This window comes from Pongo abelii, chromosome 11, assembly GCF_028885655.2.
Source record: "Pongo abelii isolate AG06213 chromosome 11, NHGRI_mPonAbe1-v2.0_pri, whole genome shotgun sequence".
In the NCBI taxonomy this organism is placed as follows: domain Eukaryota; kingdom Metazoa; phylum Chordata; class Mammalia; order Primates; family Hominidae; genus Pongo; species Pongo abelii.
The window spans coordinates 109,034,667-109,048,135 of record NC_071996.2 but is presented as its reverse complement, the minus strand read 5'-3'; the positions used below and the strand labels follow the sequence as shown (position 1 = coordinate 109,048,135).

At 44.9% G+C, this 13,469-nt stretch overlaps 1 protein-coding gene across 4 annotated transcripts in view; it reads right to left on the bottom strand.

Moving 5' to 3' along the window:
• The window catches only part of NRP2 (neuropilin 2), a 116,815-nt gene that overhangs the window by 52,259 nt on the left and 51,087 nt on the right, over nt 1-13,469 (bottom strand). For all 4 annotated transcript variants that reach the window (XM_063712987.1, XM_063712988.1, XM_054549672.2 and 1 more), the window contains 2 exons: nt 4,894-5,038; nt 2,000-2,349 (listed from right to left, as the gene is read on the bottom strand). In XM_063712987.1, the coding sequence (XP_063569057.1) occupies nt 2,000-2,349; nt 4,894-5,038 (495 nt within the window). The remainder of the gene's footprint in view (nt 1-1,999; nt 2,350-4,893; nt 5,039-13,469) is intronic.

Below are 13,469 nucleotides of genomic sequence, written 5' to 3'. Positions count from 1 at the left end.
GACCCAGAATTACGGAAAATAGGAAGTAAACAAAGGTGGCAATTTCCAGGTTGTGTCTTTTACCTGGTGACTGAAATGGAGTATCTGGGGAAGAATTTGGCTCCAAATGCATTTTCAGCTGACTTTGGCTAGACAGGGGGGAAGGCAGTTTGGGCAATCTTTGACCGTTCTGAATTCCTGGTCTACCGGGAAAGGGACACTTCTTTTTCTAATGCGTGAAAGCCTCGACTGAGGTAGCCCAAGCTGACTGATAGTTCCTAGTTCACTGAGAACCTTACGGGAAAATGACCTCTAGGCCAATGACACTGTCTTCTGGTCACACATCTATAGTCTTAGACTGTTTCCCAAACCTTTGTTTAGGGAAAGCACTCCTGTCAAAAGAAATCTCACATGGAGCCCCAGTACATAAAACTGATGATGCGGGGAGCAGGCGGCTGCTTTGGTGGAGCTGGGTGGAGGACCAGCCTAGAGTACCCTTGAAGACACTCATGTGGGGGAAGGACAGGAGTGGGTGGCCAGGGCCTGCGGCTGATTAGCCCCCAGGAATTCTGCAGGACCACTCCAGTTTTCAGGATGCCCTGGGTCCACAATTCTGAACCAGAAGCACTGTCTCGGATAGGGCTGTCTCCCACAATGGCAAAGATCAACTTCTTTCCCAAGAAAAACCAGGCTCAGCTCTCCCTGGGGAAGCCTGCGGTCCAACTTCTGCTCCATCGATGCAAGGTTCCAGTTACCAAGCCCTGAGCCTTTCTAAACCTCTAGAGTTGAGAGCTGGGAGTTTACCTCAGCATCGCAAAACCTCCAACCCAACTCTTGCCTCTGTATTCAGAATGGAAACATTTGCTTAGCAAAGGTGGCCCCGAGACATGCAACACTCCCTCCTTTTTTAGGGACCTGTTCTTTCGAGAAAAACAAGGGGTAACTAGAGATAAGAATCAGAGAACCTGGCCTGCCAGGAGACTGATTTAGGGAGGGACAGAGGCATGACATCTCCTCCCCTTCTGGGGCTCCTCGTGTCTGTGTTGAAGGCTGACCTTCACTCTGGTGGCAGGGGAGTAGGCTGTACTGGCCTGAGCTTCTGGCTTGGGGTGAGTTTCTCTTGCTTCTCCCTTGCCTCAGTTTGAGAGGCAGGAAAGATCTAAGCAGTCAAAACTAGGAGAATACAAAGGAATGCAGCGACATTCAGAAAAACATCATTATTTTTGGAAGTCAACCTCTAGTTTCTATAGCTTGGCCTCCAAAAACCACATCCCCTTTAGATGTCTGGCCAATTTCAAGGAAACTTTATCTGAAAGAGTGTATAAAGAGTGTTGAATTGTATAAAAAGGCAGTGTTCAGTGGGGGTTAGGCATTTGGACTTTGGAGTCAGACTTCCGGTTTCTGAATCGGCTCTATCACAGGTGAACTGTGTGACCCTGGGCATGATATCAAGTGTCAGTTTATCATCTCTAAAATGGGAGTGACAAAAAGATCTACTTTGCACAGATGTTGTAACGATTAAAAGAGAGTCCGGGCTGGGCATGGTGGTTCATGCCTATAATCCCAGCACTTTGGGAGGCCGAGGCAAGTGGATCACTTGAGGTCAGGAGTTCGAGACCAGCCTGACCAATATGGTGAAACCCCGTCTGTACTAGAAATACAAAAATTAGCTAGGTGTGGTGGCGGGCACCTGTAATCCCAGCTACTCAGGAGGCTGAGGCTGGAGAATCGCTTGAACCCTGGAGGCGGAGGTTGCAGTGAGCCGAGAACAGGCCACTGCACTCCAGCCTGGGTGACAGAGACTCCATCTCAAAAACAAATAAACAAACAAAAGAGTCAGAAATAAGGTATTTAGCACAGTGCCTGGCACAAAGTAATCTCTCAAATGATATTTGTTTTATTGGATTTCAGGAGTTGGATGACGACTGTTTAGATGGGACATCATCATTCTCAACTCCCTGTACCCCACTTAGCCTCCCTGTTGAGGGTAACGTTACAGAGGCCTCCAAGAACAGCCTACCTTTGGCTGCTGGGTCCTGGGTTCCTGAATGTATTCCCAGTCTTTGCCGTTTAGGCTGTAGGAGACTTTGAACTTGCGCACAAACGCTCTGGCTTCCACGGCAGTGATACTGTCTCCTCCGCGGGCTCCCTGAATGATGACACCTTTCACTGTCTTGGGTGTTCCCAGATCTACCTGAAGCCACTCCTCACCGGGCTGGGCCTGAGGGATTCGAGGGAACCAGCCCGAGCGGCTGCTGACCAGGCGGGCTGCACTGGGGCTCCAGAGGTATTCCTGGGTGGAAGAGGCGGAGATCTGGGAGTCTGCAATGAGGCCTGAGAGCATCCCCAGCATGTTGGAGCAGGGAGCATCTGCAGAGAGGAGAGGAAGATACAAGAGGTCATGGCCGACACCTGCTAACCAGGGACCACCCCCTATAAGGAGGGAGCTGCAAAAGAGCCCAACTGTCAAATACTAAGTCAGCACTAATTTCTTTGCATGGTGAATGTGTACAGCACTGTGGTTAAGAGCCTGGACTCAGAGCTAGACTGCCTGTGTTCATGTTCACTCTGCCACTTACTAGTCAGAGGGCCTTGGGCAAATTATTTAATTGCTCTTTGCCTCAGTTTCCTTAGATCTAAAGGGGAGCTAATAGAGGTGCCTACCTCTTGGGGGCTGTTGCAAGGATTCTGTTAGTTACTAAGAGCTCACAGGACAGTGCCTGGCATATTTAAGTATCCAATGGCCATTAACTATTTCTGCTTGCAGCTCTAACCAAGGACTCTCAGAATGTGTGTCTGTACATCCCTGTCGATGACACTAGTTCCCACTGACCCTCTCAGGGACACTGAGCACATGGGAACTGAGCTAAGCATTGAACTATTTCCTAGTGATTGTTTTGCCAAGTAGAAGGAAACCTTCCTGGCATCAGTATCAGGTCTTTACTTCCCAAATAACTGCTCTTTACTGCCTTGGATCCTTCCCACATGCTGTTCCCATGACCCAAAATGCTTTTCCCTTCAGTCACCCCCAGACTAACATTTTCTTACCCCCAAGCTCAAGTGTCATATCTACAGAAAGGCTGTCCTCAAATTTTCAATCCACACTAAATTGGTTTCCCTCAGAACATCCTGTTCTTTTCCTTCATATGCACATTCTAGTTTATCCAGTACTTGCATTTGTTTATTATCTATCTTGCTCACTAGCCTGAAAGTTCTATGATGTCAGAGACCCCCATCTGTTTTGTTCCTGTCTCTGTGTCCCATTCCCAGTGTGTGCCTGGCACATCAGATGTGTGGAACAAATGATTGAGTGGAGAATGCATGAATAAATGATGTCAGACAAGGCAGGGTCTATAGTCAATGTGCATTTCATACTTGCAAACTGAGCTATGGATAAAAAAGATCCTCCAGGTTGTTCCCCTTCTTCAAAATCACCGGTTCTCTCCTTTCAATCTTCCAGAGAATGAGCTCTACCTAAATCTTTGCTGATTAGCCTGGAACAGCAATAGGGAAGGGATAGAAAATAGTCCCCTAGGCAGGATTAGCATAAACTGATCCCATCAGAAGAAAACGGGTCTTTGTGTAAATGTGGTAAGAGCAGAAAATTTGAATTGAGAAAATGTGGGTTCAGATCCTGGCTCTGTCACCTCCTAGTTGGATGACTTTGGGCAAGCTATTTAACCTCTTTTGAGTCTTGGTTTCCTCATCAGTCCCTGGCCCACCTTACCTCACAGGGTTGTTAGAAAGCATAGGCAAGATGATGAACAAGAAAGGCATGTGGAGATGCAGAGACTGTACAAACACAAGGTGTTTTAACTAGAAGCCTCAAACAGGGTCAGACCTTGGAGCACTCCCTATCAGAGCTGGAATGATTAGGGGAAAGGCACGTGGATGGATGTACACTGAAGACACTTCCGGGTCAAAGAGGCAACTTGCCTGCCCTGGGATGAGCCCACAAGATAAAGGGGATTGGTCTGTCCATAAATTTCTGGGGCTAATCCAGCCATCATCATCTCCCATCTGCACCCCCTGCATTAGCCTCCTATAACGTCCCAACTCCCACTCTGGTCTTCTCCAATCTACATGCCTTGGGTTTCAGCCCGCAAGCTGTGTCCATGCCCCTCACTTCCTCTTTTGGTCCGTCTTGCCACCGTACCATTGAGAAAGCTGTGACCATTGCCTGGTGCACTTTCCCTCCCCTCTTCACCAGGTAATGTCTGTTATTTGCCTTCTAACCTCACCTCAATCATCACCTCCTCAAAGAAGTCCTCCTTGAGCTCCTAGGCTGGGTCAAATCCCCTGCAATGTACTTCCAAGGACTATAAGCCTCTATTTCCAGACACTGATCATAGTTTTGATTTTATATTTATTTATGAGTTTATCAGTATGTCTGCCCAACTTGTCCATATGCCCACACAGAACAGAGTGTGTTGTGCCCACCTTTGTGTCCACAGCACCATGTACAGCTCTTGGCCCCCGGTTGAGGCAGCAGAGAGTGTTATTCGAAAGCAAGGGCTTTGGACTGAAACTGCCTAGATTCAAACCATGGCTCTACCACTTACTGGTGAGTGACCTAGCTCTTTAAGTCTTGGTTCCCTCATCTGTAAAGTGAGGAGAATAATACCCATAGAGTCCTTATGAGGATAATAAAATATGTTACATCTTAGGTGCTTAGAATGGCATCTGTACCTAGTTAGCATTCCATAAATGTTAGCTATTAATAGAAATCATAGATGCTTAATAAATATATATTGAATGAATGAATGAAAAGACAAATTCTGGTAGGACTTGAGTCCTTGAGCCAGTGTTTCTGGGAAGGTCATGTGGTGCAGTCATGCTGTTTGCACAGAGTTGAAAGGGAGCAGAGCCTAGGACTCAATCAGCACCCCAACCTCATTGGAGCCCCCACCTCACCTGTGACCCGGCAGCCGAAGAGCTCCAGCCGGAGGGCGATACCTGAGTGCCAGGTCTGAGGGCGGATTCTAACAAACCTTGTCAGCAGCGGAGCATGGAGCTTGTTTAGAACCACCTCAGTTGCATCGTTGTTGGCTTGAAATACCTGTAGCGTAAGATGCAAAACCATGGTATTGAAACCCCTGTTTGTAGTTCAGCCACTTGAGCAGTCTTTGAAGGGGATGGGAAAGTTCTGTCAAATTCTCTTTCCCTCAAGCTTAAAAATAATCAGTGGGTGTGTTGTTTTGGGCTTTTTAAAGAAACATTGTAAAAAAATTAATTTCTCACACTGTTCTACTTGAAAATTATCAGTGGTCTTCCCAGAAACTTAGAGGGAAGGAAAATTTTGCCTCCAGGCTGAGAGCAGGCAGAAGAAGGAAAACACTTGAGAAGCTAAGGAAGAAAGAGAAAAGTAGAATATCTGTTTAAAATGAAGTAAAAATATCATCTTTTAGGGCTACCAGACCTCACTCACTAGCTTGAACTTGACACTCCCTCTTCCTCATGTTGCAGGCACCTAGGAATATTTGCAGGGCATTTTCTAATTGCAAAGTGCTTCACAGTTGTTTTTGTTAGTTACTTGATGCCATCCCACCCATGAGCGGGGAGATGATGAGGGGCACCCTCTACCTACAATGGCCCTGTGTCAATCAACACTTTCTTGGTTCTCTCTGATCTTTGTGGCAGGGTCAGGGTTGCAGACAGTCCTTCAGAGTCCTGCTCCAGCTTCCTCTCACTGTAGTCCCACCCTGTAATGAAATCCATCCCTGTCCCCATCTGACCAATACATCTCTTATGGGAGGGAAGGCTTTTTGGAACAGCTTCTGATCCAACATGGTGGGAGCAAGTCCTGGCTTTCCAGATGGCCCAGATCAATAACTGCCATATGGACCTTATGCTTTTTTGTGCTCTCTGTTCAAAAAAAAAAAGTAACTAGCGCAAAGTATATGTGAGTTTCCCTTGGTTTTCCTGAATAAGGGTAGAGGGAAAAACCAACTAACCAACCATCACTTCTAAATCATATCTGTCATAGCTATAACAACCAAGGGACTCTGTAAATCTACTTACAGCCAACTCTGCAAGCATCAGCGATTTCTCCTGCTTAGGAGAACTAGATGTTTTGGCTCCTGATATTCAGGCCATGCCAAGTGTTTGGGGGCACCAACAGGGCTGGGACAAGAGGACTGGGGAAACTGGTAAATTTGAAGACTTTTCAGCCAGATGCAACAAAATATCTTTGAGTATAAACAATTATATCTATAGTACCCCAGAAGGTAGATATTCTTATCTCCACTTTATTGGATAAGGAAACTGAGGCTCAGAGATGCCTGTCTGGATCCAACATCCTTGCCAAGTTTTTAGGTTTTAAGCTTGTAGTTTCTTCTAACACATTGCAGTGTTTATGCTTGTGGCTGGGAGTCATGGGGCCCTTAAAGTCTCCAGGCACGGGCTGAATGGAGGTAGGGTCACTGTCCAGTGATGTGTTCCCAGTGTGAGTTTATAATCCCACCATAGAATGGCTTTGAGTAATGGCAAAGAGCAGCACAGAAGTCTAGAGCCAATTGACAACACAGTCCTTTCTTCCCCATGAACTGTGAACTCCATCATTTAACAACCCTATTTCCTGCTTGCTAAGATTAAAAGTTAGAGCCATTTAATAACACACCACTGAAGACACCATACCTTTTGCAAGTAAATGAAGGGAAGTGGCCTGCTGAAGACAAACAGGGAAGCAGATTTTCGCTGGTCCACCATATTCAGTTTAAACCATTGCTCTGGTGCAAAGTCCACCAAATCTGGGGGTGCTCCCTGCCCACCCAGCCTGCTGCTCCCTCTCCTCCCCTGGGAAGTCCTCCCACCCGGGTCCTAAGGTTGACAGCAGGGAGCGCTGGGAAAGAACTTGTTAGTCACGCCTCTCTCCCAGGTTCGATTTTGCTGCTTCCTGTGTAGCGATTGTGGATGAGAAGGAGTGAGAAGACCAAGTTAGCAAGGGAAGGAGAAAAGCCAAGCAAAGGGAAGGAAAGAGGGTTAGGGCCAGACACCCTGGAGAAGGCCCAAGGGGAGTGGTGCCTGACCCTACTTCCTTCGTACTGATGAAGGGCTCCACAGCTCTCAGGAAAGGGATGGGGAACTGGATCCAAAGAAAAGAGATTCATCAGTTCTCTGAGAATTCAGCATGAGGCAGAGGCTTTCTGTTGGTTTTTGTTTTGTTTTGTTTTGTTTTGGCAAGGAAGAAGCAAATGCAGCACTTTGCTTATTTCAGATGGGTGTTGTGAGCAGCAGCAGGGGGGCCTCCACTGGCCTGCTCTCTGAAGATGGTGATGGGGACTGTGTGTGTGGTCGCCATCAGGAGACGCTAAGGAGTTCACATTGGGGGAAAAAAGCTTTACTTGCCACATGAATGCATAATTGGAAAGTTGAGTGGATCTGAACTTTAACACTGCTGCTAATCCACAGCATACACACCACGCTGGTACCGTTTAGAAACACAGCATGTCTAATGTATTGTTAATATCCAATTTTATCTTATCTGACCCCTGCATTTCTCAGCCTTAGCAGGCAACACTAAGAGACCTTTTCTTTCCTCAGTGAGTAAATGATTGTGTATTTGGACTGTCTTTGGGATGGTGGTGTGTGCATGAGTGTGGCTCACATGGGCATGTGCTACACCCACTCGCATGTATGAGCTGATGGAGGGGGTCAGTCTTCCCATGGATACATGTGGCCACAGGCTCCGGGTGAACCCCCTAATCTCTGCTTACAGTAGCATCACTTAGGAAGGGAGACAAACACACAGTTTTTGTCCCCTAGGCCATCTACCTGACTGCTTCAACTGAACTTCGCTCTGCCCTTTGATTTTGCCCACTCTTCTCCCACCCTTGAATCAAATGAAGGATCTTTTCAACTTAGCTTCAAATTACCCTTCACGTTTCCAAGCCTAGTTCCTAAACTGTTTTCTTGTCTGCTCTTGACTTTGTGTTCACATCTGCCCTCTGTTCTTGGGATGGTGAAGGAACACCATCTTATTAGATTTTTTAACACACCTCTCACTCTGAGTGTGGTATAGTGGGAAAAACAACACACACACAAAAAAACACTACTGAATCAGAAGCCAGGAGCTGCACTCTGCTGCTAATTAGCTCATAAGCATGGGCAAATATCTCTACCTCCCTCGGGCCCCAATTTCCTCCTCTGTTAAATGAGGGGATTGTATGAGTTGATTTGTAGGGTTCTCTCTGGCCCCCTGCTTCTAAACCTTTCTTCACATGACTTTTTGTGGTTTGAACTGCTCTAACAGTGTCCACTTTGCAACAGGGCACTTCAGTTACCCGTTGTCCCTTACAGCCTAAGTGCTTTTGCAGACAGTTGCTGTGGATTTTGTATACACTTTGAATAGTGCCCAGAACACATGGGGAGAGCCCCATTCACAGGGCGACTATACCGTGTTGATGTGTTGGTTCAATACCAGTTCAAATTATTGATAACAAAAAGTAATGAATAACAACGCCTTAGTCCTTACATATTGCCTTTTGCCCAAAGATATCCAACTGCAATTTATGAAAATCAATTTTTAATGAAATATTAAGCAGTTTCTATTTATCCTGACCCAATGGGTTTACAAGGTCTCTATTTTTCTCCCTGCATCTCCCCTATTTATAGCTAGTAAATGCTATCATATATTATACATCTTTATGACTTTCTCAATGCTTCTGTGGTTTTAGAATCACCCTTCATATGTTTTCTGATCAAATTCACTGAGATGGATTCTTGGCTTCCAGTCTAGGCATTGCAAGGTAAGGGGTTGTGTGCATGGGAAATGACGCCAGGAAATTGGTTTTATTCCCTATTCCCTGACGACTCACTGAATCACTACAGGCAAATCAATAAACCTTAGATACCTTGGTTTCTCCTTCAGGAAAATAAAGTCAATAATAGGCTTGCAGATAGACACTTAAGTTTACTGGCCCTCCCTCCAAGACTTGCATAGCACCCAGGACAAATGTTAGCATGTAAGCCAAGTCACAAGTAACAAGTGGGTCTTTGCACAGGTGGGAGGGTTTAAGTTCTAAAAGCCATGACTACTCCCAAGTCCCACCTTCAGGCCAACAATTTTCAGGCGACAACTTTGCAGTGAGGTATCTGAGAAAAATCGGTGGGTTTCCTTGTAGGTTATACTCAGATAGGAATGTTAACATCTGCTTTAGAAGCTGGATGTCACAGAGGACATATATTTTTATTTATTTTATTTGATTTATTTATTTTTGAGATGGGGTCTTGCTCTGTTACCCAGGCTGGAGTGCAGTGGCACAATCTTGGCTCACTGCAACCTCTGCCTCCCGGTTTCAGGCAATTCTCCTGCCTCAGCCTCCCTAGTAGCTGGGATTACAGGTATGCGCCACCATGCCTGGCTAATTTTTATATTTTTAGTAGAGACAGGGTTTCATCATGTTGGCCAGGTTGGTCTCGAACTCCTGACCTCAAATGATACTCCTGCCTTGGCCTCTCAAAGTGCTGGGATTACAGGTGTGAGCCACCATGCCTGGCCCATTTTTTATTCGTTTTAAAAGAAAGATCTTAGTATGGTTGTTTACTACCCAAAGGAAAATCACAAGTATGTTCAAGGTGACCCTAGCTTTCTTATGCTAGTGTTGATTATGTTGTAATTATTAAAAATATATGTGTGTGCGTGTTTAAAAAGAGCCAAGTTGAACATTAAGATTTCTTCAAGTGTATCTCTGCAAACCAAGTTTAAAAAGCAATTCAGGGCATAAAGTGGTCTGGCTAATCCATTTGGTGCCTCTGAATTCTGACTATAATCCAGCATTTTTCAATTGATTCTTGAGACCTCTGATTTATTTTCAGTAGCACAGAACCTGAAAACCATCAGCATTTCCTGGATTTTCTGATTTGCACCTCTAGGGGCGGGGGGGGACCTGCCAATTAAATCAGCTGCTATCCAGCATCCCAGTTTGGTTGTTATCTACACTCCCAGGCAAAGAAAATCAGTGCATTTTGACCATTCCTGTGAGTCCGCAAGGCATGGACAATACAATTCAATGTAATATATATTATAGAATATTTTATATATATTATAGAATATATTCTATATATTCTACGTGTATTCTATATATTCTATAAATAGAATATATTCTACATATAGAATATATTCTATATATAGAATTCTGTAATTCTATATATAGAATATATTCTATATATAGAATTCTGTAATTCTATATATAGAATAATATAGAATAATAAATTCCATATATAGAATAATATAGAATAATAAATTCCATATATAGAATAATATAGAATAATAAATTCTATATATAGAATAATATAGAATAATAAATTCTATATATAGAATAATATAGAATAATAAATTCTATATATAGAATAATATAGAATAATAAATTCTATATATAGAATATAGAATAATAAATTCTATATATAGAATTACAGAATTCTATATATAGAATATATAATATATAATATATTATATATTCTATATATATAATTATATATATAATATATAATATATTATATATTCTATATATATAATTATATATAGAATATATAATCTAATAAGAAGCATCCAGCCAGAACGCATCACTGATGGTTTCTGAGGCCATCTCAGAACATTTTCTCTGCTTCCCCATTTCTAGTCACAGTCACCTCTTCTTTGCTGACCCCTCCTTAAGTTGTCTTTGAAGAACATGCAGTGACTGACTTAGCTGAGGACAGTGAGCTTTGCAGCCTTCCTACCTTCTAGGCCTCTAGGCAGAGGAATTTTCTGCCCAGCCTAAAGCCTTTTCCTATATACCGTTCATCTTTGCTGTCAATACCCACGTGCCCAGGACAGTGTAGATGCTACCTGTCATCATGCCTGCCTCTGGGGCCTAAGATGAAGATTCTGTCCAAGTCTTTGAGCTCCTTGGAGGACAGACATGGCTGGCTGTTTCACCCTTCCCAAATGAGGCGGGCCCTTCAGCGGACAAAAACAGTCTCTCCTCATGTGCACCACCTCTCATGTGAGTAGGGCTTCAGCACTCAGCTTGCACACTCCCATCTCTTCATTACCTATGGTGTGAACTACTGTTTACTTCTATTTTGCCGTAAATATCTGAAGTCAGCCAGCTCCAGGGACTGCAAAGAAAGCAGGGAAATATTTCCAAGACAGCGCGGTGCTGGAGCCCTGGGGTAGACATTGTGCATGAGATGTTCCTCTTCTTTTTAAAAATAAATATTTCTCTCCACTAATAAATGTTTCATTGCCTCCAAAGTTCTCCCTTTCAATGTACTTGGCACAGACACTCAAGAAGGAGGAAAACAAAGCAGGCAGAAGAGAAAAGTGGCAGAATGCAGGGCAGAGGCTGGGGGAAACCAGAAGCATGTTTTTAAAACTAGTGTCAGGAACAAATGTGCTGACTCATCCACTCACCCTGACTGCAGATCTGTGTGTCCTCCCTCTCTCACCCCTTTCCCTTGCATCTGCTCTAAAACCAGCCATTGGGTCTACACGTAAAAATAAATTGCTAATCAATGAATGCCATCCTGTTTAATTAATCTGTTGCACAAAACAGTCAAGTAGGGGGAGGGAACTGTTGCAATGGGGGGGGAAATGATATGAAGGCAATGGACTTTTTTTGTTGTTTGTGAATCATGGTCCTGTTCTTTCTCCTTTAAAACTCCCCTTTAAAGACAATTTAAAAATTTGTTTTAAAGCTTCTTTCATTCTAGTGGATGTGGGAACTTAGCCAGATATAGAGTCAGAGGCATGTGTGTGTGTGTGTGTGTGTGTGTGCACGTGTATACCTTACATAGATATATGTATATATATATATATAAAAAGAGACAGACATTAAGAGAAGGTAGGGATGCGGGTAGGCAAAGAAGCTGTCTAACAACCAAATACACATTTAGGACTCTGATGACCTCTGCTCTCATCCTCTTTCACTTTTGGGCTGTTTTTGTCATCAGGCAGCTTTCCTACATGAAGGAGACAGAGGCACAGGGGCGGCTGCGTTCTGGGGGGCGGGGATGTGCACATCCTCATCTGTGTGGGCCTGCGGGGCCCGCTAGATTTACTGCGGGATTATGTTACCCCCATCGAGACGCTGAGCCCTGGAACACAGCATACTAACAGGATTAGGGTTTCAGAATTTGAGACAGGAACGCATCAGGGAGGAGCGGGGAGGAGGGCAGCTCAGGGGTGGGGCTGGAGAAGAGCAGGCGGGGGAGGAGCACAGGATCAGAGCAATGAGCGGGCTTGGGGGGAACGGCCAATGTCCTCCTAGGAAGACTGAAGGAGAAACTCGGACATTCTAGGACATTCTAGCTGGGTGGGGTGAGCCCTCAACCCCTGGAAACCTCCTAACACAGATGTTCGGGTTTTCTTAAGGAGGCGCCTTTAACTCCTAGGTGGGGAGAGATTGAGGGAACAGGGAATGAGGTTCCAGAGACCTCTGCCACCTGCCTGCCTCTTCCGGTGGAGGCTCTGCAAACCGCAGCAGGGACAAGCTGACATCAGAGAGCGGGACAATCTACCAGGTGAGGCCTTCACTCCAGTGCTCATCTACACTAGTTGGGGTTGGGGCAAGGAACATGATTCCTCAGCCCAAGCAAAATCACAGCGCCCTTCCACATCTCCTCTGTGTGCTCCTTGTCACTGGCCTGTGTGCACAGCCGGGGCCTGGGAGTTCAACATCAAGGCTATCAGCGCCAGGGAGGCGCGCCTCAGCTACTGGAGACAGTTCAGCACCCACGGGAGGTGGGTGACGCTGGCCACGGGAGCCTGATAGAGAAAAGGTTCAAGCTTCTGTATAATGAAATTTTCCCCTGAGCTTCCTAAGTGGAGAGGCTAAAGGTCTGAGCTCATCCCATGGCAAATGGATAAGGGACAAACTCAATTACCTAGGGCACTGGATTCTTCTCCGTTATAATTGAGGGGGTCAGATAAACTGAGGGACTTGAACTTGGAAGGGGTATCAGCCCCCTTCAGAGCACACACAACCATGGTTAGATGATGCCGTTCTATCCACGACATCTGAAGGCTGGTGCCCATTACAGTGTGAGGCACTGTCCTCATCTCATATACAACAAACAAAATTACTACATATACAACAAACAAAAAGGAATAAGGGGAAGCCCATCATCTGCCAGGAGTTTTTTTTTTTTTTTAAAAAAGGTTTTTCCTGAAAACTTAAATGATCAAGTGGAGGCATAATTACATCCCTAAGAGAACAATGAGGCTGGGATGGATGACATTTATCTGAGGCAGCTCAATGCAGGCCCCATCAGATGCAGGGAAAGGTCTGGATGACTTATCGTGGTCCATTCCAGGCCTATGATTTTAAAAGAGGCCCATAAATATCCCATGGGGCCTTCTTACTTTTTAAATTGATAACTTGCTTCTGCTCAAGAAGAGCTTTGTGGGTCTACTCCATTAATTATATCCGCGGAGAGCCTTCCATCTACAGATCTCAAGGTGCTTTGCCGATAGCAGCCGCAGCACCATTCCGTTTGGACTGGGTAGA